Below are 27,123 nucleotides of genomic sequence, written 5' to 3'. Positions count from 1 at the left end.
ACCCAGGGGTCCAGCAACATGTCTGTTGTGTGGCAGCCTCTGCAGCCACTCAGCCAGACGTAGATTGTAGGTTAGGGTTTCAGAGGGCATCTCTAAGATGCCCTCTGGTGCATTTTACATTAAATCCCACACTGGCATCAGTGCGGGTTTAATGTGCTGAGAAGTTTGATACCAAACTTGTCAGTCTTCGGTGTAGCCATTATGGTGCTCTGGAGTTGGTAATGACAACTTACCAGCACCATATACTCTTAATGGCATCACTGCACATACAGTGCCCAGGTCTGGCCCTGGGTACTGTAGGGGCACAGGGCTCATGCACCTGTGCCCTCACCTCTGGCATAGGGCACCCAGCTAGAGGGGTGGCTGAAGTAGGCCAGGGCAGTGGGTTCTGGGGGCATGGTACACAGGGATGTGTGCCATGTCGACTCTTTTTTTAGTTCTGTACCTAGGTACTCAGCCTGCAAAGGCAGTGTGTGGGTGCCAGGGTACAGGGCCCCTAAGGGTGGCACAATAAGTGCTGCAGCCCTCAGGGGTCTTCCTTGGTCACCATGCCCTGGGTAGGGTACCATTTACTAGGGGCTGACAGGTGGCCAGAGATGCCAATTGGGTCTTTTGTTTCAGCATAGTTTTAGGGAAGGCACACAGGCCCTGGGTACCTGGTTGGCAGGAACCCAGGGCACACTCAGTCAAAGCACATCAGCAGTTTAGAAAAAAGTGGGGGCATACCAATGCAAGAAAGATGGCACTTTCTCACAGTGGACACACCTTGCAAATTTAGGAACACTTAAGAGTGATGCAAGGATCTCAAAGTCTGTATTGAATCAATGGCACATGATGATCTGTCTCAATTGGTACTCAAACTCTACAAATGCAATGCAAGTCACAGCATCCAATACCCTTTGGCCTCCCAGGCCAAAGGACAGTGTCTATACCATTGCTGATCCAATGCACACATCAATTATGATTTACTTGGTTCAATGGTAGTGGTGCTGGCAGAGCAGATTTCAATATGAATGCACAAGTGTGGCTCATTTACCCAGTTGTCATGAAGAAACTACAACTCCCAAAATGCACTCTGCCCTGAACAGTCCATATATCAGTGTGCCTTTTTAATCTTGGTGAGTGCTGCATGGACACGGAATTGGTGAATGGAGGCATGGGACACACAAGGGTACAGCACTGTTTCACTCACATCATACTCCCAGACACATATTGCATATGATGCACTTACCAGGTCTCTGCTGCTTATGCTTCTCCAGCTGAGCATGGAGGGTCGGCCAAGCTGCTCGCAGGAACCTACTTTACAGTGGGGAGAGGCGAGGACAATGCACGTGGTGCCGGGAAGACAGGCCCAACAGCTCCGTAGCCTTGTGGTGGGACCAGCGTTTTAGGTCCTCACAGCACTTGTGGCATGCACTAGCACTCCTGGTGTAGACTCCAACTGCACTGCAGCGCTTACGGATGTTGGCCCATAGCCTCGCCCGGCTGGTACTCAGGGTCCCCATATAGCAGAGGAAATTTGTCCAACACCCCCTCTACCAAGATGTCTAATTCTCTTTCTGTGAAAGGGGGTGCTATCTCTTCATACTCCTCAGCCATTTTGGGGGAAATAAGTGAGATGAGAGCAGCAGGATGTCAGAGGATCTGATCAGTGACAGAGGATGACTCAGAATGAACACAAAATGGCTGCCAACTAATTCCTGTGATGTATTTACTGTCTACCACTTCCTGTATAACATAGCCTGTGTGAAATCATATTTTCAGGTTTATTTTCGGAGGTTAAGGCCCGAAAACGTAGTTCCCGGTTCCGGGGAGTTGGGTAACGTACATTATGCTTCAAAAGGATAAGTTACTTACCTGTAATTCAAGTTCTCTTCCAGGGGTATCCTCATCATAGTCATAAGCACTGAATATTCCCGCCCATGTGCGGGGACCCCGGAAATAATATAAAAAAATTATATATGGAAATCACATATATACAGCTCCACATATATGTATGTACATATCTCACACCAATGCAGCTCCCCATAGGAGGCTAAACAATGGAATTACCCATATAAAGATTATTTGCAAACATATAAAAAACACCTGAGGGCAAGTAGCACTTGAACCTTGTTTTTTAATGAGCAGAAAACACTCATTTATCATAAAAAGTGCAAATAAAGCAGACATTGTTAGCCTACAGGCTGCATTGTAAACCAAAACCATAGAAAATGAAAGCATTTTCAACAAACTGGCACCGTGCCTTTAAGGCAGCCATGACCCCCAGCTTCCCATCATGCCTCAGGGGTGACAGTTAGATCAGTTGTTCTTTGCATAAGAAAGTCAGGACTCAACAATATCCATAAACACCTTGATCGTGTCTCATTTACCTGGGGAGGCGAGTGGGTTGCTTATGACTTTCATGAGGATACCCCTGGAAGAGAACTAGGATTACAGGTAAGTAACTTATCCTTCTCTTTCAGAGGTTCCTCATCACTAGTCATAAGCACTGAATAGAATAGCAAGCCCAACAACCATCTGCAGGTAAATGAGAAAAACATGACCCAACCAAACTGCAACAGCCGAAATCAGCTGTTGAACAGATTCCCCAAGGAGGCCTGGCCTACTTGGGTGTCTTCTCTAGTGTCTGAATCTAGACAGTAGTGTCTGGTAAATGTATGGACGGACCTCCAGGTCGCCACCTTACAAATCTCAGACATGGGCACATTATGAAGAAAAGCTGTAGTAGCCGCTTTTCCTCTGGTGGAATGTGCTTTGGGAGAAACCCCCAGGGTCTTCTACGCCAATTGGTAAGCAAGTTTGATACATGAAACTATCCATCTATAAATGGAACGTTTCAACGCCGCATATCCAGATCTGATCGACCCATAGTTGACAAACAGCTGATCAGATCTTCTTATAGATTTGAACCAATCTAGAAAGAATTTTAAAACCCTTTTTAGGTCCAGAGAATGCAAGGCCCTCTCAGCTGGAGTGGAGGGATTGGGAAAAAAGGTGGGTAGAGAGATGGTCTGGTTCACATGGAAATCTGACACCACCTTAGGAAGAAAAGAGGGATGTGTCCTCAACACCACTCTATTTAGATGGAAAGCTGTATAGGGCTCTTTAGAACAGACTGCTTGAATCTCACTCACTCTGTGAACTGACATGATCGCTACCAAAAAAAGCAGCCTTCCAAGAAACATGTTGCAAGGTTGCTTTGTGAATGGGTTCGAAAGGCGGACCCATCAATTTCGATAGCACCAGGTTTAGCTCCCAGGGAGGAGACGGAGGTCGTACCGGAGGGTAGACCTTCTTCAAGCCCTGCAGAAAATCTTTAACAGTTTGTAATTGGAAGAAAGAAGGCTGAGAAGGTGAGAGTCTATAAGCTGTTATAGCTGCTAAATGCACCTTAATGGAATTACATTTCAACCCTGCTTTCGCCAGATACAGTAGATACAGTAGATAAGGGAGAATGACCTCTTCCTGACCTTTAATAGGATGACAATTGTTCTGCATACACCATATGTAAAAACGCTTCCACTTGCATGCATAGGAATGTCTCGTGGAAGGACGTCATGCCTCTTTCAAAATGGACATGCGGCAGTCCTAGGTGGCCGTATTGTAGGACCTCAGGAGCCATGCTGCCAAGTTCAGTATGGGAAGGTTGGGATGATGAATCCTCTCGTTCATCTTGGATAGCAGGTCCGCTCTGCACGGTAGTCTCCTGTGCGGGCACTCTGATAGGTACAGAAGGTCCGGGTACCACCGTTGCCTCGGCCAGTCCGGGGCAATGAGTATCATCCTCGTGGACGAATGAGCCAACTTGTTCACCACCTTCGGGATCAGAGGAAGTGGCAGAAAGGCGTAAACAAATGCCCCTGACCAGTCTATCAAAAGGGCATTCCCTTTGGATCCTGGACGGTAGAACCGCGAGGCGAAGTCTTGGCATTTGGTTTTTCGTCGTCTGCAAAGAGGTCTATGGTGGGACGACCCCATGACTGGAAGATGTCTTCTACGACCTCGTCGTTGAGAACCCAGTCCTCCTTGTCTTTGAAATGACGGCTGAGAGCGTCCGCTCTCATGTTCTGCTCTCCTAGCAGGTGGATTGCTGTGACTGACAGATTCCGAGCCAGGAGCCAATGCCTTGGATTCTGAGCCTCCAGGGAAAGGGTACGTGAGTGTGTTTCCCCCTGCTTGTTCAAGTAGTACATTGTGGTGGTATTGTCCGTTTGTACTAACACTGATGTTGCCTGAATCGAGGGTAGAAAAGCTTTGAGGGCTAGATGGACTGCCCTCAACTCCAACATGTCGATGTGGTAGGAGCGCTCTTTGACAGACCACAGACCTTGAGTCTGGAGATGTCCCATGTGGGCCCCCCAACCTTGTAGCGCATCTGTGATCAGAGTCTGGACAGGAGGAGGTGCTGATGGAACGGAATTCCGACTTGTAGATTTCGACTCTTCATCCACCAAGGTATGGACTTTCGAGTCGCGCTTGACAAAGTTTATTTTGTTGTCCCAGCGAGCTGACTGCTGCTCTCACTTGTCCTCCAGATCCTGCTGAAGAGGACGCATCCGTAGTCTAGCATTTGGGACCAGAAAGATACAGGATGCCATCGACCTTAACAGGGAGGCAATCCGACGCACCGGCAACTTCTTGCTGTGCAGAACCAGTTGGCATTTCTGAATGATGGAACACTGTCTCTCCTCCGAAGGAAACACTTTTCTTAACTCAGAGTCTAACAGAGCTCCTAGGAAATGTAGTTGCTGAAGTTCACTTGTAGACCTAGACGGTGACATAGTTCGATGCAGCTCAGGAAATGGGTTTGTACGCTGTCTGGAGAAGGACCCTTCAACAGCCAGTCATCCAAATAAGGGTACACAAAGACACCCCTGCGGCGCAGAGCGGCTGCCACCACCGCTATGCACTTCGTGAACACTCTGGGGGCTGACTTCAACCAGAATGGTAGGACTTTGAACTGATAATGAGCGGATCCTACTCGGAAACGCAGGAATTGCCTGTGACGCTGAGCAACCGGGACGTGGAAGTATGCATATTGCAGATCCAACGAACACATCCAATCCCCCTGCCTGAGATGTGGATATATTTGATGAAGCGCCAACATGCAAAACTCTTCCTTCTTTATATGTAGGTTGAGTGTCTGCAAGTCCAGAATGGGTCTGTGCTCTGCTTTTTGGCCCTTTTTCTTGACCAGAAAGTATCTGGAGTAAACTCCTTTCCTTCTCTGAGATATTGGTACCCTCTCGATGACTGATTTTTTGAGAAGGGTGGCCACCTCTTTTTGCAGGAGTTTCAACTGGTGACTTGATGTTGGCATTGGAGGGATTGAAGGAGGACGATGTTGGAAACAAAGAGAATATCCATTCTGAAGCGTAGCTAACACCCACTGATCTCTTGTGATAGCTCGTCACTCTACGATATGCTTGTGATGCTTCCCCCCCACTGGAGTGGTAGACGCGTTGGGGGAAGGGAGTATTCATTTGGATTGCGTCTTGTTGGAGTTGTTTCCCTGACGCTGATTTCCTCCACCTCTTGAGGAACACCTGCCTCTGTATTGTGACTTTTGCTGCCCCTGTTGATCTTAATTCTTCTGCCACTGAGGGGTTTGAACCCTCTGCTGGGAAGATCGCCGATTGTAGGGGCGGAATCTTTTACGGAACTCTTTTTTCTTTTCCAGGCCAACGGCCTTAAGTGTGCCCAGTTCTGTTTTCATACGCTGCATTTCTCCATCAGTGTGTGAACCAAACAAGGATGACCCAGAGGAAGGCAGGTTGAGGATACGTGATTGCGCTTTTGGTTTTAGTGCAGTGAGGGGCAACCAAGATGATCTGCTTGAACCTACCCCATGAGCATATCCATGCACCGATAGGGTAGCTCCATCAGCAGCAGCACTTATGATCTGATTTGGAAACCTGGCTGCCCTCCGTAAGTATTTATTCAAAATCCCTGCGATCCTCTTGGGGAAGCTTCTCAGAGAATCGTTGTAGAGAATCCCACAGGGATCTATCGTAGCGCCCCAGGAGCGCTTCAGCGTTGGATACTTTCAGCAAGGAGGCCGAAGTGCCACACACCCTTCGTTCACAGGCATCTTGCGTCTTGCTCTCTTTGTCCGGTGGTACAGTGGAGGTAGATGCAACTTTCTTTCTCGCCGCCGCGATTACTACTGAATCCGGGGGAGGGTCGGCTCTGAGGAAGAGTGTATCATCCTCTGGCGAACAATATTTTTTCAGAATCCTCGCAGGAGCGGATCTAATCGTCGCTGGTGTGACGAAGACTTCCATGACTGCTTCTATGATGCCCAGAACCAAGGGAAGCAGAGGTTTAGCCGCTGTTTTGTGATGCAGGGTTTCAAAGATCACGGAAGACTTGCTTTGGCGAGCTGGCATGGGAATACCCAGCTTAAGTGCCCCTCAGCCTAGAATGTCCTGGAATGTGCAGATGGCCATGTCTGAACTGGGGTGGCTTGGTGAGCAAAATAACTATGGATTAAGCCCAGATCTGTGACTGGGGTGAATGTTTTGCCATTGTGCAACATTCCGTCCATCATCTTGTGTGTTTTGCTGTTCACCCTATGTGGGAAGGGTATGCCCAGACGTGGGTCCCGTGCTCACTAGGCCACTGGAGTCAAACTATCCTGGCTGAAGATGGCTAATAGCCAGAAACCGGTCCTAGGATGCTTGATTCCGGTCCAGGGAAGACATGGCTTGGTAGTTCAGTCTGGACTGTTCCCATGAGGCACAGGGTCGAGACTGGTTTGCATATGGCCATGTCTGAACTGGGGTGGCTTGGTGAGCAAAATAACAATGGATTAAACCCAGATCTGTGACTGGGGGTGAATGTTTTGCCATTTTGCAACATTCCGTCCATCATCTTGTGTGTTTTGCTGTTCACCCTATGTGGGAAGGGTATGCCCAGATGTGGGTCCCGTGCTCACTACGCCGCTGGAGTCAAGCTATCCTGGGTGAAGACGGCTGATAGCCAGAAACTGGTCCTAGGATGCTTGATTCCGGTCCAGGGAAAACATGGCTTGGCAGTTCGGTCTGGACTGTTCCCATGAGGCACAGGGTCAAGACTGATTTGCATATGGCCATGTCTGAACTGTGCCCGCTTGCACGGTAGTCTCCTGTGCGGGCACTCTGATAGGTACAGAAGGGAAACATCCTTTACAACGCAACTTTTACAACGCACTACCGTTACGACGCAACTTTTACAACGCAAGTCATTACAACGAATTGCGCTGGAGGGCGCTCTACGATAGGGAATAGTTTAATTACTATCCAACACCTTCCCTACTATCCACGGGGACTGGAGTTGGAATAGTAAATTAAACTATTCACTATCCAGCGCCCCCCAACGCAAGTCGTTGTAACGACTTGCGTTGTAAAACCTGTGTCGTAATGGCATGCGTTGTAAAAGCATGCGTTGTAATGACATACATCCGGTACAGAAGCGTGCGTTTCCGCTCTCTGGGCCTCGAAGGGGATCGATCCCGATCCGCTTGCTGGATCAAAGGAGCCAATGGAAACCTGTGTTGGGGACTAGAGTACTCCCACGCTGTGTCCTTGTCAGGAGCCCAGTGATGTAATGGTCTGTACCATCTAGGTGACAACCTGATGGAAGGCGACTTCTGCCCTTCTCTTCTCTCAGGAGAATGTGCCGGAGGAGATGGGTTCACCTCTTCATGCAATGGCCTTGCTGGTGAATACCTTGACACTGCGCTGTTCGAAGACGAGATCACAACCTCCGGGGACCTGGATGTTGACCCTCTGTGTGAACCCTGAGAGCCTGAAGGCGATGACGATAGGCTCACTGGAGGAGAGGCCTCTCCTGAAGGCCACTTAGACTGAGACCTGGAGTGACTATGTGCTGCCTGGGACCTGGGCAGAGACATCTGCCTTGAGGAAGACCTCCTCATCTTAGAAGGGGGCTTGAACGTGTGGTAGAACGTCCCCTGACTTCGAACGCCTATCCAATGCCGATGTTGCCTTTCTCGACATCGTTTCAGCAGACTTCTGTCTCGACATCGACCGGTGATGGCCCGGTGACGGAGTTGTCAATCTCGACGTCGTTGTCATAGGCGTCTTCTGTCTCGACGTCGAGGTATGCTGCTGCCTTGACGCCAAAGGGGGTGTCTGGTGCCTCGACGCCGAAGACCGGTGAACTGCCCTCGACGGAGATCCATGACTCGACGTAGAATGCCGGTGAGATGACGACGGAGTAACCTGCTTCGACGTTGGACGCCGGTGGTGAGGCACCGACGGAGCTCTGTGCCTCGACATCGATCGCCGGTGCAACGACGGAGTGCTGTGCCTCGACGACGATAGCCGGTGCGACGACGGAGCGCTGTGCCTCGACAACGATCGCCGGTGCGACGACGAAGCGCTGTGCCTCGCCGTCGATCGCTGTGGCGACGACGGAGTGATCTGTCTCGATGTCGTATGCCCCCCTGGCAACGACGGAGACCTGCCTCTTGACGTTGAACGCTGCCTGGTTGACGTCAACGGAGGAACCAGTACCTTCGACAACAAAGTCTTCACCGTCGAGTGATGTTTCGTCATCATCAAAGTCTTCGATGGTGCTTTCGCCGTCGTAGGCAGCTTCGACGCCGATCCCGACGGAGAACAGGTCGGGACTTCTCTCAACGTCGACAGGGTTCTCCTCTTCTGCTGCCTTTTAGGAGACCTACCTCTTTCAGAGAGGCCATAGATACAAATTCTCTCTTTGTCTTTAAGAGTTCTCCTTGACAAGTTCTTGCAGTGATGACAGCTGTCTGAAGAATGTGTCTCAGGGAGTCAGAGGATACACAAAGGGTGTGAATCAGTCCTGGCCTTTTTCTTGCCACAGGAAGGGCAAGGGTTGAAAAAGGAAGGCATTTTTTACAAACAATAAACCTTTTTTAAACACAAAAAAGGCAGCACTAGCACTCTGAAGTCAAAAGACGTTGAGTGAAAGTGAAAAACTTCAAGATTTAGAAGATATTTTTGACAGAAAAGTCAAAAATCTAGGAGCTTGATTGCTAAGAGGGATATCGCACAGAAATGGGGGGCAGCGGAGTTGCCCTCACTAGCAGCCTGGTGCAGAAACATGGATCTTGCTATGATCACCGAATGCACAGTGTATACAACTAGAGGGAGCCCACGAAAATGGACTAAAATCTGGGCGGCCTGGAACACTTTCCAAGGGGACATTTGTGATCTGATGCCGGAGTCTGATACAGACAGCTCGGATGAAGAATGAAAGGGTGGGTGGGAATAGGGAAGGGAACGAGTTACTGTAGGTACTACTAAGAAGTGTCAAATGTACTATTGCTTTCGTACAGAAGTTCAGTTTGAACATAAGTAAATTGATCAGGAGAGATGATTCTTTGATAACTGTCAGAATTGCCAATTTTATAGTTGTCTTAATAAAAACATTTTTTTAAAAATGTAGGAGCTGAAAATCCAGGGTCCTGACTGAAGGAGCCGGAAAGAACAACTGACCTAACTGTCACCCCTGAGGCATGGTGGGAAGCTGGGGGTCATGGCTGCCTTAAAGGCACAGTGCCAGTTTGTTGAAAATGCTTTAATTTTCTATGGTTTTGGTTTACAATGCAGCCTGTAGGCTAACAATGTCTACTTTATTTGCCCTTTTTATGATATATGAGTGTTTTCTGCTCATTAAAAAACAAGGTTCAAGTGCTACTTGTCCTCAGGTGTTTTTTTATATGTTTGCAAATAATCTTTATATGGGTAATTCCATTGTTTAGCCTCCTATGGGGAGCTGCATTGGTGTGAGAAAAAATTATATATGTACATACATATATGTGGAGCTGCATATATATGATTTCCATATATAATTTTTTTATGTTATTTCCGGGGTCCGCGCACATGGGCGGGAATATTCAGTGCTTATGACTATTGATGAGGATCCCCTGGAAGAGAACCAGAAATTGCGTTTTTGGGCCGTAACCTGGAACACATATTTTCATACAGGAAATGTTTTACAGGAAGTGGGAGGCAGGAAGTACATCACAGGAAATAGTTGGCAGCCATTTTGTATTCATCCTGATCCGTCCACAATCAGTAATCAAATCCACTGCCATCCTGCTGTTCTGTTGTAGAAAAAACTGAAATGACAGTGCAGCAGAGAATCATGAATAGGTAACAAAAGGGGGAACAGACCATTTAATGACATTTCTGCATGGACAGGGGGGGCTGACAACATCAAACCCCAGTTTAATTTTCTCCTACTTTGCATATGGCAAATGTAGTCCATATTGAGTGCTCATTACCAGAGTTGTGTGATGTGTTACGTAACATTGAGGTGGAGCAGTGTGGATATATCATAGACACATGGGGGCAGATTTACAAGCCCTGTATGCCACATTTGCGCCGCCGTTGCATCACTTTTGTGAAGCAGAGGCAGTGCAAAGCCAGCGACATGATGCGGGGTATTTACAACGTGACGCAGCTGGAAGATGCGTCACGTTGTAAAGCCCTGCACCACATATGGGCGTTCTGGAACAAGGGGGGGCGTTCCAGCGCAGGAACGCCTCCTAAAAGTGGCTGAGTGAAATCTGCTAGATTTCACTCAGTCACTTTTAAGGCCATGCTGCGTCAAAACCCTGTGCTTGCTTGAAGCAGGCGTAAGGATTGATGCAGCATGTTAGGCATATGGTCACCCCGAGCCTTGCTGGAGCTGCGTCGCGCTTGCGACGTGACTCCAGCAATGCGTCAATGCGTCATTGTAAATTCGGCACCTCCATGGTGGAGCAAGAGGTGTCTGCCGTGACGCACAATAAGGATTAGTTACTTACCTGTAATCCTAGTTCTCTTTTAGGGATATACTCATTAAAGTCATAAGCACTGAATTATCTCCGCCCATGAGCGGGAACCCGGAACACATAACGATATACATATATATGTGTAAATATATCAAAAAGTACATAGTACTAAACTAATTATACACATATACACATATACATACACATATACATGTATAATAACCATAATATGCAGCCTAACATATATACATAGGCTAATAAAGCCAACATTGCACACGTTCTGAAGCATGAAAATATGCTGTATATAATGCAATAAACAGGCATGAGCCCAAAATGCATTTCATAACCATGAAAAACTTTTATTTTCATCAAAGAACCTGTTGTAAACAGTTATTAGCCTAAAAGGCTGCATATGAAAAATTGTCTGTGTACAGAAAATCAGACTGGCACCCTGCCTTTAAGGCCCCAGAGAATCTGCACACTTTGCCTTTAAGGCCTCTAGGAGAACTCTGTTCCCATCATGCACCACAGGTGACAGTTAGGTCAGTTCTTTTGTACGGTACAGTAAACTTTTAGCAGGAATCTGCACATAAAAACTTCACAATACATATTGAAAAAACTTCAATGCCACTGCTCGCCCGGGGAGGCGGGAGGGTGCTTATGACTTTAATGAGTATACCCCTGAAAGAGAACTAGGATTACAGGTAAGTAACTAATCCTTCTCTTCCAGGGGATACTCATTAATAGTCATAAGCACTGAATAGAGTAGCAAGCTCATACCCACTAGAAGCGGGCGAACAGATAAATGCATAGCTGCACTTTAAAAAATACAGTGTTTAACTAGAAACAGCAAACAAATTTCTGAGTGATGCTTGTCCCACTTGTGCATCAGTCTGCGCATCAGAATCCAAGCAGTAATGGCGTGTAAACGTATGCACTGAACGCCAAGTAGCTGCTTTACATATCTCTGACATAGCCACATTCCTAAGGAGAGCTGTGGTAGCAGCTTTCCCTCTCGTAGAATGAGCCCTAGGTCTACCTGATAAAGACTTGTGGGCTAGCTGATAAGCCAGTAAGATACATGACACTATCCATCTAGAGATGGATCTCTTGGATGCTGCCAAACCAGTATTCGTAGGACCATAGTTCACAAACAAACGGTCCGTGTGTCTCAACGACTTCGTTTTATCTAAGTAAAATTTCAAAACCCTCTTTAGATCTAATGAATGCAAAGTCCGCTCAGCCGGACTCGAAGGGTTTGGAAAGAAAGTAGGCAATGTTATGGATTGGTTAACATGAAAATCCGACACCACCTTTGGTAGAAAAGCAGGATGAGTCCTAAGCACCACTCTGTTTCCATGAAAAACTGTGTACGGTTCCTTGCAACACAGAGCCTGAATTTCGCTCACTCTACGAGCAGAAGTGATGGCCACCAGGAATGCTACTTTCCAAGATAAGTGTTGCAAAGACGCTTTATGTATGGGCTCAAATGGTGGACCCATCAACTTAGTCACCACCACATTAAGCGCCCTAGGTGGAGAAGGAGACCTGACTGGAGGAAACACCTTCCTTAACCCCTCTAGAAAATCCTTCACCACAGGCATCCGAAAAAACAATATCTGTGTTGGCGATTTTCTATAAGCAGTTATTGCAGCAAGATGGACTTTAATAGAACTAAACTGCAAACCAGACTCAGCAAGGTAAAGAAGATAAGGCAAGATCACCTGTTCTTGACCATGAATAGGGTCAAGACCCTTACTCTGACACCAAAGGTAAAAGCGTTTCCACTTAAATCCGTAGGATTGTCTTGTAGAAGGCCGCTTTGCCTACTTAAGAATGTTCATACACTCCGAATTCAGCTGTAAATTCCCGTACTGGATGACTTCAGGAGCCATGCTGCCAAGCGCAGGGAGGGCAGATTGGGGTGAAACACTCGCCCCTCCTGTTTGGACAGAAGATCCGGGCGACAAGGCAATCTCCTGTGTGGCCTGATTGACAACTGAAGGAGATCTGGAAACCACCACTGGCGTGGCCACTCCGGGCAAATCAGTATCATTCTGGAGTTGGTCTTGTACATCCGGTTGATCACTGCTGGTATCAACGGTGTCGGTGGAAAGGCGTACAGCAAATTTTGACACCAGTCTATCAAAAGGGCATTCCCTTGAGACCCTTTCTGGGAGAACCTGGACGCGAAGACGGGGCATTTTGTGTTTGCCGCGTCTGCGAACAGATCGATGTCTGGTGTTCCCCAAGCCTGGAAAATGCTGTGCGCGACGTCTTCATTGAGAACCCAGTCGTGCGCTTCGACCAAGTCTCTGCTGAGGCCGTCCGCCTGTGAGTTGAGACTCCCTGGTAGGTGAACAGCTGTTATGGACAGGTCTCGTGCAAGTAACCAATGCCAGATGGTCTGGGCTTCTATGGACTGAGTCCTGGATCTGGTACCCCCCTGCTTGTTTAAGTAATACATGGTAGTTGTATTGTCTGCTTGCACCAGGAGGGACCGAGTCTGTAGAGATGGAGCCAGGGACTTGAGAGCAAGATGGACCGCTCTGAGTTCGAGTAGATTGATGTGATATCCTTTCTCGAAGTCTGACCATAGCCCTTGTACCTGTAGAGGGCCCATATGTGGCCCCCAACCTAGGAGAGAGGCATCTGTGATTAGAGTCTGCGTTGGTGGGTCCTGATGAAAAGGAACTCCCTTCATTAAGTGTGCCTTCTTCATCAACCACCGAATGGAATCTCTTGCCGACTGTTGGAGATGAATTCGATCCTCCCAGCATCCCGTCCTCGGTTTCCACTGATCTTCCAGACACTGCTGCAGAGGACGCATCTGCAAACGTGCGTTTGGCACGATGAATATGCACGATGCCATGGACCCCAGGAGAGAGGATTCTTGCCGAACTGTCGGACGTGCATACTGGAGGAGAAGCACGCACTTCGCCTTGATAGATGACCATCTCTCCTCCGAAGGACACACGTTTTCTTTTTCTGTGTCCAGTTGTGCACCCAGGTAGTGGATCTTCTGGGTGGGATTCATTATGGACTTCTTGTAGTTGACTTGCAGACCCAACTTGCACATGAGTTGGAGGCATATCGCTAGATGCTCTTCTAGTAGCGATGGGGATGAACTCTTCAGAAGCCAGTCGTCTAAGTACGGATATATGAAAATCCGTCTCTTTCGAAGACAAGCCGCAACTACCGCCATACATTTTGAAAATGTTCTGGGAGCTGATCTCAGGCCAAAAGGGAGTACTGGTAATGATGAGCCCCTACTTGGAACCTGAGGAACTTGCGATGTTTTCTGGATACCGGAATATGAAAGTAAGCATCTTTCAGATCGATGGAGCACATCCAATCCCCTTGGTGTAATTGAGGGAAGATCTGATGTAGAGCCAGCATTCGAAATTTCTCCTTCCGAATGAATTTGTTCAATCGTCTCAGATCCAGAATGGGTCTGAACTCCGTAGCTGGACCTTTTTTCTGTATGAGAAAAAAATCAAGAGTACAGGCCTTGACATCTCTGATGAGATGGTACTGGTTCTATGGCGTTCTTCTTCAGAAGGACATTTGCTTCCTGTTGCAAGCGCTTTATATTCCACTGAACCATCTTTAGAGGACGCATGACAGGCGGTGGCTTCTTGAATCTCAAAAGGTACCCGCTCTGAATGATACTCAGCATCCATCTGTCCTTTGTGATTTGCTTCCACTCGTCCAGATACCACACAATACTTCCTCCAACCGGAGTGGCACACGGTTGTGGAGGAAGCATCCGTTCATTGTTTTTGAGGCTGCTTGGTAGCAGAGGATTGCTGCCTGTTTCCATTGCCTCTGCCTCGTCCAGGTTGTCGCTGTTGGTATTGCGACCTCTGTTGATTCTGGCCTTGATTTTGCGAGGACCAATTCGTCTGTTGGCCCCTCTGCTGAAAAGATCTTTTGTCAAAGGGACGAAAATTACCCCGGCGTCTAAATTCTTTTTTCTTTTCAAGACCGACGGCCTTCAGAGTGTCCAACTCCACTTTCATTTTAGACATTTCGTCGTCAGCGTGAGATCCAAACAGAGTCGAACCATTAAAAGGTAAATTTACCATTTTCCTCTGAGCCTCTGGCTTTAGTCCCGTAAGGCGAAGCCAAGCCGTACGTCTAGCACAAACACCATGTGCATAGCCATGAGCTGACAGATCCGCCGCATCAGCAGCCGCACTTATACTCTGGTTAGCCACCAATCCTCGTTCTTCCACTATTTCCAGGAAGTCTTTCTGATCCTCCTTAGGAAGTTTATCTGCAAAACGAGCCACTGAGTCCCAGAGCAGATGATCATAGCGGCCCAATAAGGCTGACGCACTGGCCACTCTCATGACCGAACCTGAGGTGTTGCACATTCTTCTCCCCAAGGAATCCATACTCTTACTATCCTTTTCAGGTGGAGCAGAAGAGGTAGATGCTGCAGAATGTGCTTTTCTGACTGCCGCCACAATAAGTGAATCTGGAGGAGGGTCAGAACGCAAAAATAAAGGATCTTCTGCTGGAGCCCTGTACTTCTTAGCAATCCTAGAAGGACCAGAACCCACCGCGGCCGGAGTTAAGAATGTTCTCATTGCTGGTTCTATCAACCCGGGCACTAACGGCAGAAGAGGCCTACCAGTCGTCTTGTGATGCAGGGTTTCAAAGATGACTGACGTTGCTATTTGAGGAACTGCCATCTTGATCTTGAACTTATTCGCCCCACGACACAACACATCATTAAATGTGCCCAAATCATCCACTGGAGACACTCTGGACGGAGGAGTAGATGAAATTGTGGGAGAATAGTCTCAATATGAAGATCTTAAAGAAGACTTAGATGACGTAGAAGATGGTGAAGGAGTTCTACTCCGCCTCTGAGGAGTTGCCGATCGCTCCCTTGAACGTGATTTCTCTCTCACTAAGGACCTCGAGCGTGATCTTCTATGCAGCTCCGTCTGAGGGACCGGAGCCCTCATCCCCATCAGTCCTGCATCTAGACGCATCTTCCAATGTCTCAGGCTTTCCAGCCACCTCGGTGACAAGTTAATAGGCCGCCCTACACGCTCAGGTGAAGCCTCAGGTGACACCTGCACAATATTCAGTCCAGTTGAAGACTTGGAGGCTCTGGAAACTACACTGTGCTCAGAAACCAATGAGCCAGATGGAGTCTGTTGTCTGGGCACCAATTGTCTGTCATCCGACACCTGCCCTGAGGTTGAGCCCGAATGAGCCACCACAGACGAGTCCTGGTGCACTATCTCTTGCCCCACCGCAGACCTGTCGTCTTGCTGGTCTCGCGGAAAAGACATATGTTCTGGACTGATGTCTGACCTCGACAAAGACCTAATTGAAGTCCGAGAGGCCGGTCTTGATAGTCTCAACGCCGACCCGTGTTCAGGTGGGGGAGACCTAGACACTCCATGCTTCGAGCCCGAAACAAACTTCGACATCGACTTATGTCGCGATGGAGACCTTGATCTTCTCTTTTTAGGTCTCGACGTCGAATCCTTCGACGCCGTCCTTTCTCTCGACGTCGACCTCTTCTTCGACGACGTCGTAAGTCTCTCTCTCGACCTCGGTCTATCCTTCGACGTCGACACTTTCCTCGACGTCGACACACCATCCTTCGACGTCGACACACCTTCCTTCGACGCCGACACACCTTCCTTCGATACCGACACACCATCCTTCGACGTCGGACGCCTCTCTTCCCTCGACGTCGACTTCTCACGAGTCTTCGACGTCGAACGTGGCGCCCCCGACGTCGTCTTTACAGCAATCGACACCAGATGTCTCGACGTCGAGAAGGATTTCGACGGCGACTGTCTAGACGCTGAACCTTGCCTCACCGGCGAAGTTCTCGACGTCGACGGAGCCCTCTTCGACGTCAACAATGCTGACGGCGATCTGAATCTCGACGTCGACCGCACCTTTTTTGACGGCGACGCTCCCTGGAGTCGATTTTTCTTAGTTCTACCTTCTGGAGACGCTGATCTTCGACGTTTAGGATAAGAAGATGGCTTAGCAGATGATAATAAGCCCTTGGAGCTCTTCTCACCACGGTTTTCTCTCTCCAGAAGGCCCAGCAACCTCATTCTCTCCCTTTCTCTTAAAGTTCTACTAGAAAGGTTGAGGCAGTGATAACAATCTTCCATCTTATGAGAAGCTGGAAGACACACCACACAAACAGAGTGTGGATCCGTTTTTGACATCTTCTTCCCACAGGAAGGACATTTGTAAAATAAAGGTGGCATTCTGACTAAAAAATCACCAACAGTTAGTCAGAACAAGATATAAAACACCACCAAAATAATATTTTGTCAAAAAAAGGTAAGATAAAAGCAACTTCTGACAGAAAAATACTACAAATGAGCAGAGCTCAAGTTCCAGGTTCCTCACAGAACAAGCCGGAAAAAAGAACTTACCTAACTATCACCTGTGGTGCATGATGGGAACAGAGTTCTCCTAGAGGCCTTAAAGGCAAAGTGTGCAGATTCTCTGGGGCCTTAAAGGCAGGGTGCCAGTCTGATTTTCTGTACACAGACAATTTTTCATATGCAGCCTTTTAGGCTAATAACTGTTTACAACAGGTTCTTTGATGAAAATAAAAGTTTTTCATGGTTATGAAATGCATTTTGGGCTCATGCCTGTTTATTGCATTATATACAGCATATTTTCATGCTTCAGAACGTGTGTAATGTTGGCTTTATTAGCCTATGTATATATGTTAGGCTGCATATTATGGTTATTATACATGTATATGTGTATAATTAGTTTAGTACTATGTACTTTTTGATATATTTACACATATATATGTATATTGTTATGTGTTCCGGGTTCCCGCTCATGGGCGGAGATAATTCAGTGCTTATGACTATTAATGAGTATCCCCTGGAAGAGAACTGGCGCATCCCTGCTGATATGCAGCGATGCACCAGTTATTGTAAATCTGCCCCCAGGTCCCTGATTCACCCATGACATCATCACGCACGCTATATGATGGCTCGAGTCCGTATGTGTGCCCTATTGTACCTACGATGAGGTACAGTGTTTGCACACCTGTAAGGGGTGAGGAGATGTTGAGAGAGTGCATACCCAGCGTCGCCTGAGTAGGGAGGAAAGGGCAGTTGGTTACATTACCCTTTTTGATTTGCACAGGACATGATCTATACTTTAGTACATGCAGTGTCTGTTGGACCATGATTCTTATTGTACAATGATTAATATTGGGGGGCATTCAGACATTTCAGTGACACATATCTCACATTTTTAGTGCTTGGTACTTACCCAGTAGCCACATGTTGCCAAATTCTCCCGCAGCCATCTGCCGGGCAAGAGGTGACATGCGGAATATGAAGCTGTCATGGGTACTGCCTGGGAACACTGCATGCACATTAATGAACCTAGCACTGGCATCACAGACAGCTTGCACATTGATGAAATACCATTGGTGTCTGTTGGAGAAGATGTGTGCAATGCGGTGGGGTGGCTGAAGGGCCACATGGGTACAATCAATTGCACCCAGCACACGTGGGAATTGTGCAAGGAGATAGAAACCTCTTGCTGCCCTTTGTCTCATGGCCAGTGTATGTGGCATTTGTATGTGGTTGTGGGCTCCAGCAGTGATGCATCTCAGTACCTGATGCTGGCACCGTGACTGGCTTGCCTGGGAAATGCCCACATGGTCACCGGAGACCCTTTGGAAAGACACAGTGGCAAAGAAATGGAGAGCAGTAAGGAACTTGAGATATGCTGGTATTGCATGCGAGCAGCAGGTCACAGAGTCAAGTTCCTGCTCCCACTCACATATCATATCCAAGAAGACTTCTGAAGGGAAACGATACCTGGCCCTTACATCTTGGTCGGCCATTCCATAAAGGTTGATCCTCTGTCTGAAGATCCTCTCTGCTCTCCTCCTCCTCAAGTAGTTTTGCCGCATGGCAAGGGGCAGTGCAACAAACACATTCAGTGACATGTTGAAAGAGTTTGTTTGTGTCTGCTCTGCATTTATAAATGCTGCAGGGCTAGGATTGGCTGGAGTGTGTCAGCTGATTCATGGTGGGGGATGGTAGGTACTTGGACAGTTGTTTACCCTAAGCTAAAATGATCAACGGCCACAGATCATATCTTCCGGTCCGGAATCGGAAATTCCGGAGCAGAGATGGAAATTCCAGGCCGGATTCGGAATTTCTGCCGCAGAGCCGTAGATTCTGGCCCGGAAGCAGAAATTCCGGCCAGGGAGCGGACGTAAAGTTAGTAGTCGTAAGTCTATTCTGTGAATACCAAAAGTAGTAAGTTCATTCTGTGAATACCAAAAGTAGTAAGTTCATTCTGAGAATACCAAAAGTAGAAAGTTCATTCAGTAAATGCCAAAAGTAGTAAGTGCATTCTGTGATACCAAAATTGTAGTAAGTTTAGGATTTTGTCTTAAGTTCATTCTGTGAATTGGGCCCTAAGACTATGGCTGAGTTTTGGCATACTATTATTTTAAGAACTGCGTTTAGAGACAAAAAAAGGCACGGCCAGAACAGCTGTGAATGCTGCAACTCTCCCTTCGTCTCGCGACCTCCGTTATATAGTCTCAGGAAATATCATAGGCGATGAACAAACATTACTGCATCTCAAAAACAGCAGCCCCATCAGGGATCGAGAAGCCAAAAAAAAAAAAAAAGCACTGAGCATTGGCATAGCCAATATGTCTAGCGATGGCTGCCAGCCTTTTGAATTGGTTAATTATGGTTTATTTGATCATGGTTTTTGCAAACCTTTATTGTTGAGGAAGCTGCTGTGCCATCATCAATCGATTCGGAAAGAAAAATGGTAAAAAGTTATTTTGGTCTCAAAAGTCACACAATGCTATAACAGTTTGCGCTACACAAGGGAACGACTGTGTGCGGATGTGCTCCTGGTAAAAGGATAACATTCTAATACTGACAGTGAATTTAGCCAATGACTTAAGTGGTGACCTTGCCCCATGCTGTATGTCGAAGTGGGCAGAATACAAGTGTGAATGACAATAGACTAATGAATGAAGACAGCTTTCTAAAATCCCCTACAAGTTTATTATACGTATCATTTAAGTCAGACCTACAAGATTCCTGAAAAGTCCATCCATGCTAACCAACAGTTTGAAATACCACCATATCCAGGACTATGAAGACTCAGGCAAAGAAACCCAGGAACAGTCTTTCTATATGGCGTGATACAAGAGTAGTCTTGTTACTGCCTTCAACCATAAACCCATACTCCTCTCAAGTCACAGTCCTACCACCACTGCTCATCAACTGTGTCCACTGCCACCTACTACCAGACACCATCTGTCTTCTACAGTTTACCAACCAAAGGCACTGTCTCTTCTCCTCAGCGACAGTCCCCTGTAACTGCTTGCTATCTGCTCCAGCAACACTACTCGCCAAAAGTAACCAGACTGCCACTGCCTGCCAATGGCTGTCCCCATCACTGCTCACTAAAAGAAGTTCTCTGCCCCTGTCTGCCAATGGCAACCTGCCTGCAACTCACCAACAGCCCTGCTACAACTTTGCAACTGCTGACTCCTCCTCTTCGATTCTCACCAACGACAGTACCAACTTCAGCTTTGCTGTTGCTAGCTAGCAACAGTTCACCGCCTTTATGAGTGACACTATTACTCCCATGGATGATCACTAGCGACAGGAGTCCCACTCCATGCCTGCTCACCAGTGCCAGACAGTCTCACTCCATGGCTGCTCACTAGAAGCAGTCCACCACCACTACTCTTCCTATGCAGTGTTGTGTAACCACTTGCTAGTGGGTGACCGTTTCAATAGCTTGCCAATTATAAGGCAGTGTCAATGACTGACCCATGACACTGTATACCAATGGTCATCCCATGTCATTGCTCAAAAATGAATGCTGACTCAGCTAATACTAAAATTGTCTTTACAAACAAGACACAGTTTGTGAAGGCTGAAGGAAAGCACCCACGTCAGAGGTAGACACTGCTAACTTTCTGGCCCACGCTGAAATGTTCTCACCTTTATAAGTCTGATGCAGATATGTAAGCAGACACCCATCGTGAAATGGCGTGGGAAGTGTTGTCATGACATGGGGTTCAGTCTGACTGAACCCCATGTCATGCATGGGAGGAGAAGCAACGGGTGAGAGAGCAACCTGAAGAGGGGAATGGAGCAGCACATCAGTGAGCAGGCAATGGGGGGGAGCGGGGGGTGTTGTATAGGGATGAGGAGGAGAAGCAATGGGCGGTGCGAAAGAGAAGGGCACAGGTGGGGGAAAGCAAAACAGAGGGCAGGGTGGGGAGGATACACACACAGGAAACAAATCAACGTTGGGGAGGAGTACACAAGGGTGAGTGTTACATGGAGGGGGTGGGAGAAGCTCACATGCAACAAGGACCAACAGTTTAGGGGAAGGGAAATACAGAAGGGAGACCACTAGAACTAACATGCACTGAGATAAGAGTACTTAACAGAAAACCAAAAACAAGCATTGAAAATGCAATAAGTCTCGCCTTTTTTTAAAGTTAAAGCCATTTGCTTTGCTAATGGTATTGTATAGCATAGCAAATGGCTTTAACTTAATGAAAGGCGAGACCTATTGCATTTTTAATGCTTGTTTCTTTTGCTTCCACCACTCTATAGGAGCTTGTGTTTTCTTGCTCTTTCCCGCATACGCTGCTTCCAACTCACACCCCCCACCCCACGTTTTCCGTGTTGTACCAACCCAAGCTCCACCTTTGTGCTCTCCTTGTTTTTAAAAAAAATCTTTTAAGAGGACCCCCGCACCTGCAGTTTGTTCTTTCAGATGCTGCACAACATTGGCCAAAAATACTGGCAAAGCCAATTGGCAAAGAAAGACTAGACCGATTGGCTTTGCCAATGCTTGTTTCAGCCTGAAACTGATGGATCTGGGCTTGAACACCAATTATATTAACATTTCTTTACATATTTATATTGCACAGTGCACACCCTAGCAACATCCGCAACTTTAAGTGGTAACGTAGAATTAAAAAATCTCAAAATGTTTTAAACATTTAAATAAAATGCTCAGAATATTAGAATAGTTATCAAGAAAAACACAGACCAGCATCTAAAAACAATGCAAAGCTCTCAATAGTAAGAAAATAAATCACAGATGAATAGCTCAGTTGACTGTAAGAAAGTAACAAAAACGTACAGATTTTTAAAGTTCATACAATATTCACAGAAAATGTGATTTAAAAATCGGCCCAGAGATGTTACTATGACGATTGATAAAGGGAAAGTAATACCACAGAAGGCATGCTAAGGCATGTGGCTCTATACAAGATTCCATACGGGAAAGTAACACTTTCATTTTCAATTGGTTAGGCACCTGATTGGTAGATCTAAATATTGTAGTATTCTTACCCTCGAGATGCCGTGTTCCATAGGAGCTCTCCGGAAAGAGACCTCGTAGATATGTTATACAGGAAATAGAAATGGCAAAAAGCCTCTTCACCAGCACCAGAGAATCTTCTTCGGAACCAATTTTATCAGGAAATATTACCATTGCCTGTAATGCACCAGAGAATTAATGTATATTCATTGCGAAATAAGTTATTCACTAATAGTGCCCCAAAAAAAAATGAAACTTATTCTAGATCGAACTTATTCTACTAGGAAACAAAGGAAAAATCACAATATCCCAGGAATAACAAAAACATGGAGGGTGTTTGGGGGAAACACTCCCAGCCAGGACGGGCCCTAACACTGGTGGCACACGGTGCAACAGTTTTTTTTTATGCCCCTCCCCCATTTCCTCCTTCTCCATGAATTTACTCACTGCCACTCACCGACAATTCACCTCATCGCTCTATAGCACTGTAGGAAAGTAGGATCTACTTTCATGGTCACACCACCTTTACCTGGTGTCATTATATTTTTCTGACTAGTCTGACTGGGACACCGCTAATTAGGACCCTAGTCTCTGTGATTCCTCTCTAAATTGGACATGGGGAGTACCTAGGTACCCCCCAGATTGGCTACTGAAGCACCCTTGTTAGTCCCTAGTATATGGTACTAAGGTACCCAGAGCATAGACATACCAGGGTCTCCTATGGGTTGAAGCATGTATTATGCCACCCATGAGTGACCACTCAAATTGTGACTACAGGCCTGCCATTGTAGCCTCTGTAAGCTGGCACTAGCACCACTTACGACAGATATAGGTTTACCTGTATTTGAGATCATTGCACTTAAAATCTATAAGTCGTCCCTGGCTGAACCCCTCCTCGGCACCCGACATCACCATAGCCATCCCGGAAGGCTACAAGATCACCCGTAGGGATCGCACCAATGGAGTAGGACGAGGGAAAGCCATCGTCCACAGGAACACTCTCAGAGTCTCGACCAACACCGACGACACCCTCAGCATCGCCGAACACCTGATTTTCCAGATCCACACCGACCCCAACACCACCCTCAGAGGAACCCTTGTCTACAGACGCCCCCGGACCCCGACCACAGTTCAGCGACTCCATCGCCGACTTCATCAGCAAACACGCCCTAGCCTCCACGGACTACATCCTCCTCGGGGTCCTCAACTTCCCCCTCGAGAACAACAACGACACCAACTCCACCACCCTGATCGACAACCACGCCAACCTCGGACTCAGACAACTCGTCACAATACCCACCCACTCCGCCGGCCACACGCTTGACCCCATCTTCTCCGCATGCCCCCACGTCTCCTTCAACCACACTGCCGAACTCTACTGGACCGACCATCGCTGCATCCACTTCACCTTCCGGAAACCCACCACGTACCACCGCACCGAACCGGTCCATTGACCCTGCTGGAGCAAAGGCACCGAAGACCAGCTAACCACCACCCTCGCCCAAAGCCCCCCCGCCAACCCGACCTATCCCGACACCGCAGCCCGCAATCTCAGACAGTGGATTAACGACTGCGCTAACACCCTCACCCCGGTCAAGAAACCCCCCAACAACCACACTACAAAAAAGCCAGCTGGTTCACTGAAGACATCCAGGCCTCCAAGCACACCTGCCGAAAGCTAGAGAGCTGGCACCATGAACGAACACCGGACAGCTACGCAGCCCACAAGAACACCACCCGCAGACACCATCACCTCATCAGAGCCGCCAAAAGGGCCTCCTTCAAAGACCGCCTATACAACAACGCACACAACAGCAAAGAGCTCTTCAACATCGTGAAGGAACTCTCCAACCCCAGCTCCAACACCAACGACATCCCACCCTCGCAAGACCTGTGCGACTTGCTTGCCACCTTCTTCCATCGCAAGATCGCAGACATCCGCGACAGCTTCAACGCCACGATCGCCCAACAACCAATGAGACCACCGCCTCCACGACTACCACTTGCACCAACCGCCTGCTCTCATGGACCAACACAAAAGACGACTACACCATCAAGATCATGAACACCATTCACTCCGGATCTCTGTCAGACTCATGCCCACAACACATCTTCAACAAAGCCTGCACTGCCATCGCATCCCATCTCTGAAAAGCCATCAACATTTCCTTTGTAGACAGTGACCTTCCCGGAGAGCTGGAAGCACGCCGAGATCAACGCCTTACTCAAGAAACCCAAGGCGGACCCCAAGGACCTCAAGAACTTCCGGCCCATCTCCCTGCTCCCGTTCCCGGCGAAGGTCATCGAGAAGACCGTCAGCAAACAACTGACCCGCTATCTCGAGGAGAAGAGCATCCGGGACCTGTCCCAGTCCGGGTTCCGCAGCAACCAAAGCACCAAAACCGCCCTCATCGCCGCCACCGATGACATCAGGACCCTGCTAGACAACAGAGAAACCGCAGCCCTCATCCTCCTGGACCTGCAGCCGCCTTCGACACGGTCTGCCACCGCACACTACGCACACGCCTCCACGACGCCAGGATCCAAGAGAAGGCCTTGGACTTGACCACCTCCTTCCTCTCCGGGAGAACACAGAGCTTCCACCTCCCCCCCCTTCCGCTCCAAAGCCACCGAGATCATCTGCGGCGTACCCCAGGGCTCATCCCTCAGCCCAACACTGTTTAACATCTACATGGCACCACTCGCCCACGTCGCCCGACAGCACAACCTCAACATCATTTCTTACGCCGATGACACCCAGCTGATCCTCTCCCTCACCAAGGACCCCCACACTGCCAAAACCAACCTCCACGAAGGAATGAAGGCCGTCGCCGAACGAATGAGGAACAGCCGACTAAAGTTGAACTCTGACAAGACAGAGGTACTCATCCTCGGATCCACCCCTTCGGCCTGGGACGACTCCTGGTGGCCGACCGCACTAGGAACAGCACCTACACCCACCGACCACGCATGCAACCTAGGGGTCATCCTCGATTCCAAACTCTCCATGACAAAGCAGGTCAACACCGTCTCCTCCTCCTGCTTCAACACCCTCTGCATGCTCAGCAAGATCTACAAGTGGATACCCACGATCGAGATGAACGGTCACCCAGGCCCTCGTCAGCAGCAGGTTGGACTACAGAAACGCCCTCTACGCAGGAGCCTCGGCCAAACTCCTGAAAAGACTTTAATGCATCCAGAACGCCTCTGCATGCCTGGACCTCGACATCCCTCGCCGCAGCCACATCACACCCCACCTGAGAGACCTGCACTGGCTCCCCGTCAACAAGAGGATAACTTTCAAGCTCCTCACCCACGCACACAAGGCACTCCACAACACTGGAACAGCGTACCTAAACAGACGACTCCGCTTCTACACTCCCACCGCTCCGCCGACCTCAACCTCGCCACAGTCCCCCACACCCAAAGAGCGACCTCCAGCTGCAGATCGTTTTCCCACCTCGCCGCCAAGACCTGGAACACCCTCCCCATCCACCTTCGGCAGACCCAAGACCTGCTGACCTTCTGAAAACTCCTCAAGACCTAGCTTTTTGAGCAGTAGCAGCATTCCTCCCAGCGCCTTGAGACCCTCATGGGTAAGTAGTGTGTTTTACAAGTGCTATGATTGATTGATTGATTGAACTAACTGTAACGAACCCTGTTGTGTTTGGTATCAAACATGTTGGAATCATACACCGTAAACTGAGTTAGGGGTATGATTCCATGCACCGTAAAGGCCCTCAGTGCTCCTGGTACCAGTCTTCTAGACCCGGAAAGCAAGCTATGGCTCCTGCCCCCTGCTGCTGAGCAGTCTCAGGCAGGGGAAGGCAGAACAATAGGTTTCCTGTCACAAGGAGCTGTAACTACCTCCCAGACAGGATTTAGTGTATTGGGACAGGGTGGGGGCGCTTTCCAGCGCCACTGAGACTGCTTGAAGGGCACATTTGGTGCCCTCCTTGCATACTCCAGTTCAAACCAGCTCAGGGAGCGGTTGGCTCCCGCTCTGGCGTGAAACTGGACAAACGATATGGGAGTATCTTCCCCACTGTCCAGACCCTTCTCTGGGAGGGACACCAGAATCTTCCCAACCCTCTCCATAGGGTACTTAAGTGCTTACCTGTGGATGGGTCACTAGATTCATCGTGGGACAAGATTCAGATCCAACTTCACTTCATCTTTGACTTTCTTTGCACTCTGGACTTTGTGTTGGCAACCAAGACTGAAACTGGGAAGACTCCTGCTGCTCCTTTTCTCGTCGTTCTGCAAGTCTTCTGCAACGTATGTGGCCGTGCTCCATACAGGATCTGTGGACATCCACAACACCCGAAGGAATCTCCCTTGGAGTAAATGAGTCACTCCCCTGCATCTGCAGGCACTGCAAGGCAGCTGACGGGTCTGCTGATTCTGGGCGCCCAAGGTCTCCGAAAGGTTTAGCAACACAGGTGAAGGTTCTGCAACTCCTATGAGGCATGAACTTTCTTCACAGCAAGTTTAAAGCCTGTATCCCTCGTCTGTACTAGTGGAGCAGAACCCCTGTGCTTCCCGTCGACTTGCCGTTGCCAAGGCTTGTTGACTCTCCCCTCCAGAGATCTTCGGGCTCCAAGAAGCTCCAGTCTTAAGCATCTCCTGCAGCAAAAATCTTTGTCCACACCATATCCTCTGTATCGTGGTACTTCATCCCTGGCAAGCTGTTCAAGGTCCACTTGCGACTAATGTGTCTCTGGCCTGAGAGTCCTCTCAAGGGTTTTCTTTGGCTCCAGTGGGCTCACCTGCTTGCTTGGCCCTGCTCTGATTCACCTGATCGTGGTGAGTCACTTGGACCTTGCTGATCCCGACATTGCACCTTTTTTGAATACTGCACCTGTTGCCATTGCCAAGGCTTGTTGGTGCCCCCGGCGGACACTGACCTACTGGCTCTCGACACCCAACGTAGAACAGCTTGTAACCGGCTCCTGTTCATCTTCAGTGTCACCTAGTCTGCACAGCTGCAACTTCAAGGG

The 27,123-nt window shown here is 48.3% G+C and overlaps 1 protein-coding gene across 6 annotated transcripts in view; it reads right to left on the bottom strand.

Annotated features, from left to right (window-relative positions):
- Positions 1-27,123, bottom strand: part of HORMAD2 (HORMA domain containing 2) — a 644,485-nt gene that overhangs the window by 512,454 nt on the left and 104,908 nt on the right. For 5 of the 6 annotated variants that reach the window (XM_078667231.1, XM_078667236.1, XM_078667233.1 and 2 more), the window contains one exon: positions 22,156-22,300. The exons of the other annotated variant lie outside the window; for it this stretch is intronic. In XM_078667231.1, coding sequence (XP_078523357.1) covers positions 22,156-22,300 — 145 coding nt within the window. The remainder of the gene's footprint in view (positions 1-22,155; positions 22,301-27,123) is intronic. 6 annotated transcript variants of the gene reach the window in all.

The sequence above is a fragment of the Lissotriton helveticus genome, chromosome 11 (assembly GCF_964261635.1).
Source record: "Lissotriton helveticus chromosome 11, aLisHel1.1, whole genome shotgun sequence".
Taxonomy (NCBI): Eukaryota; Metazoa; Chordata; class Amphibia; order Caudata; family Salamandridae; genus Lissotriton; species Lissotriton helveticus.
This window is presented reverse-complemented; position numbering and strand designations above follow the sequence as displayed.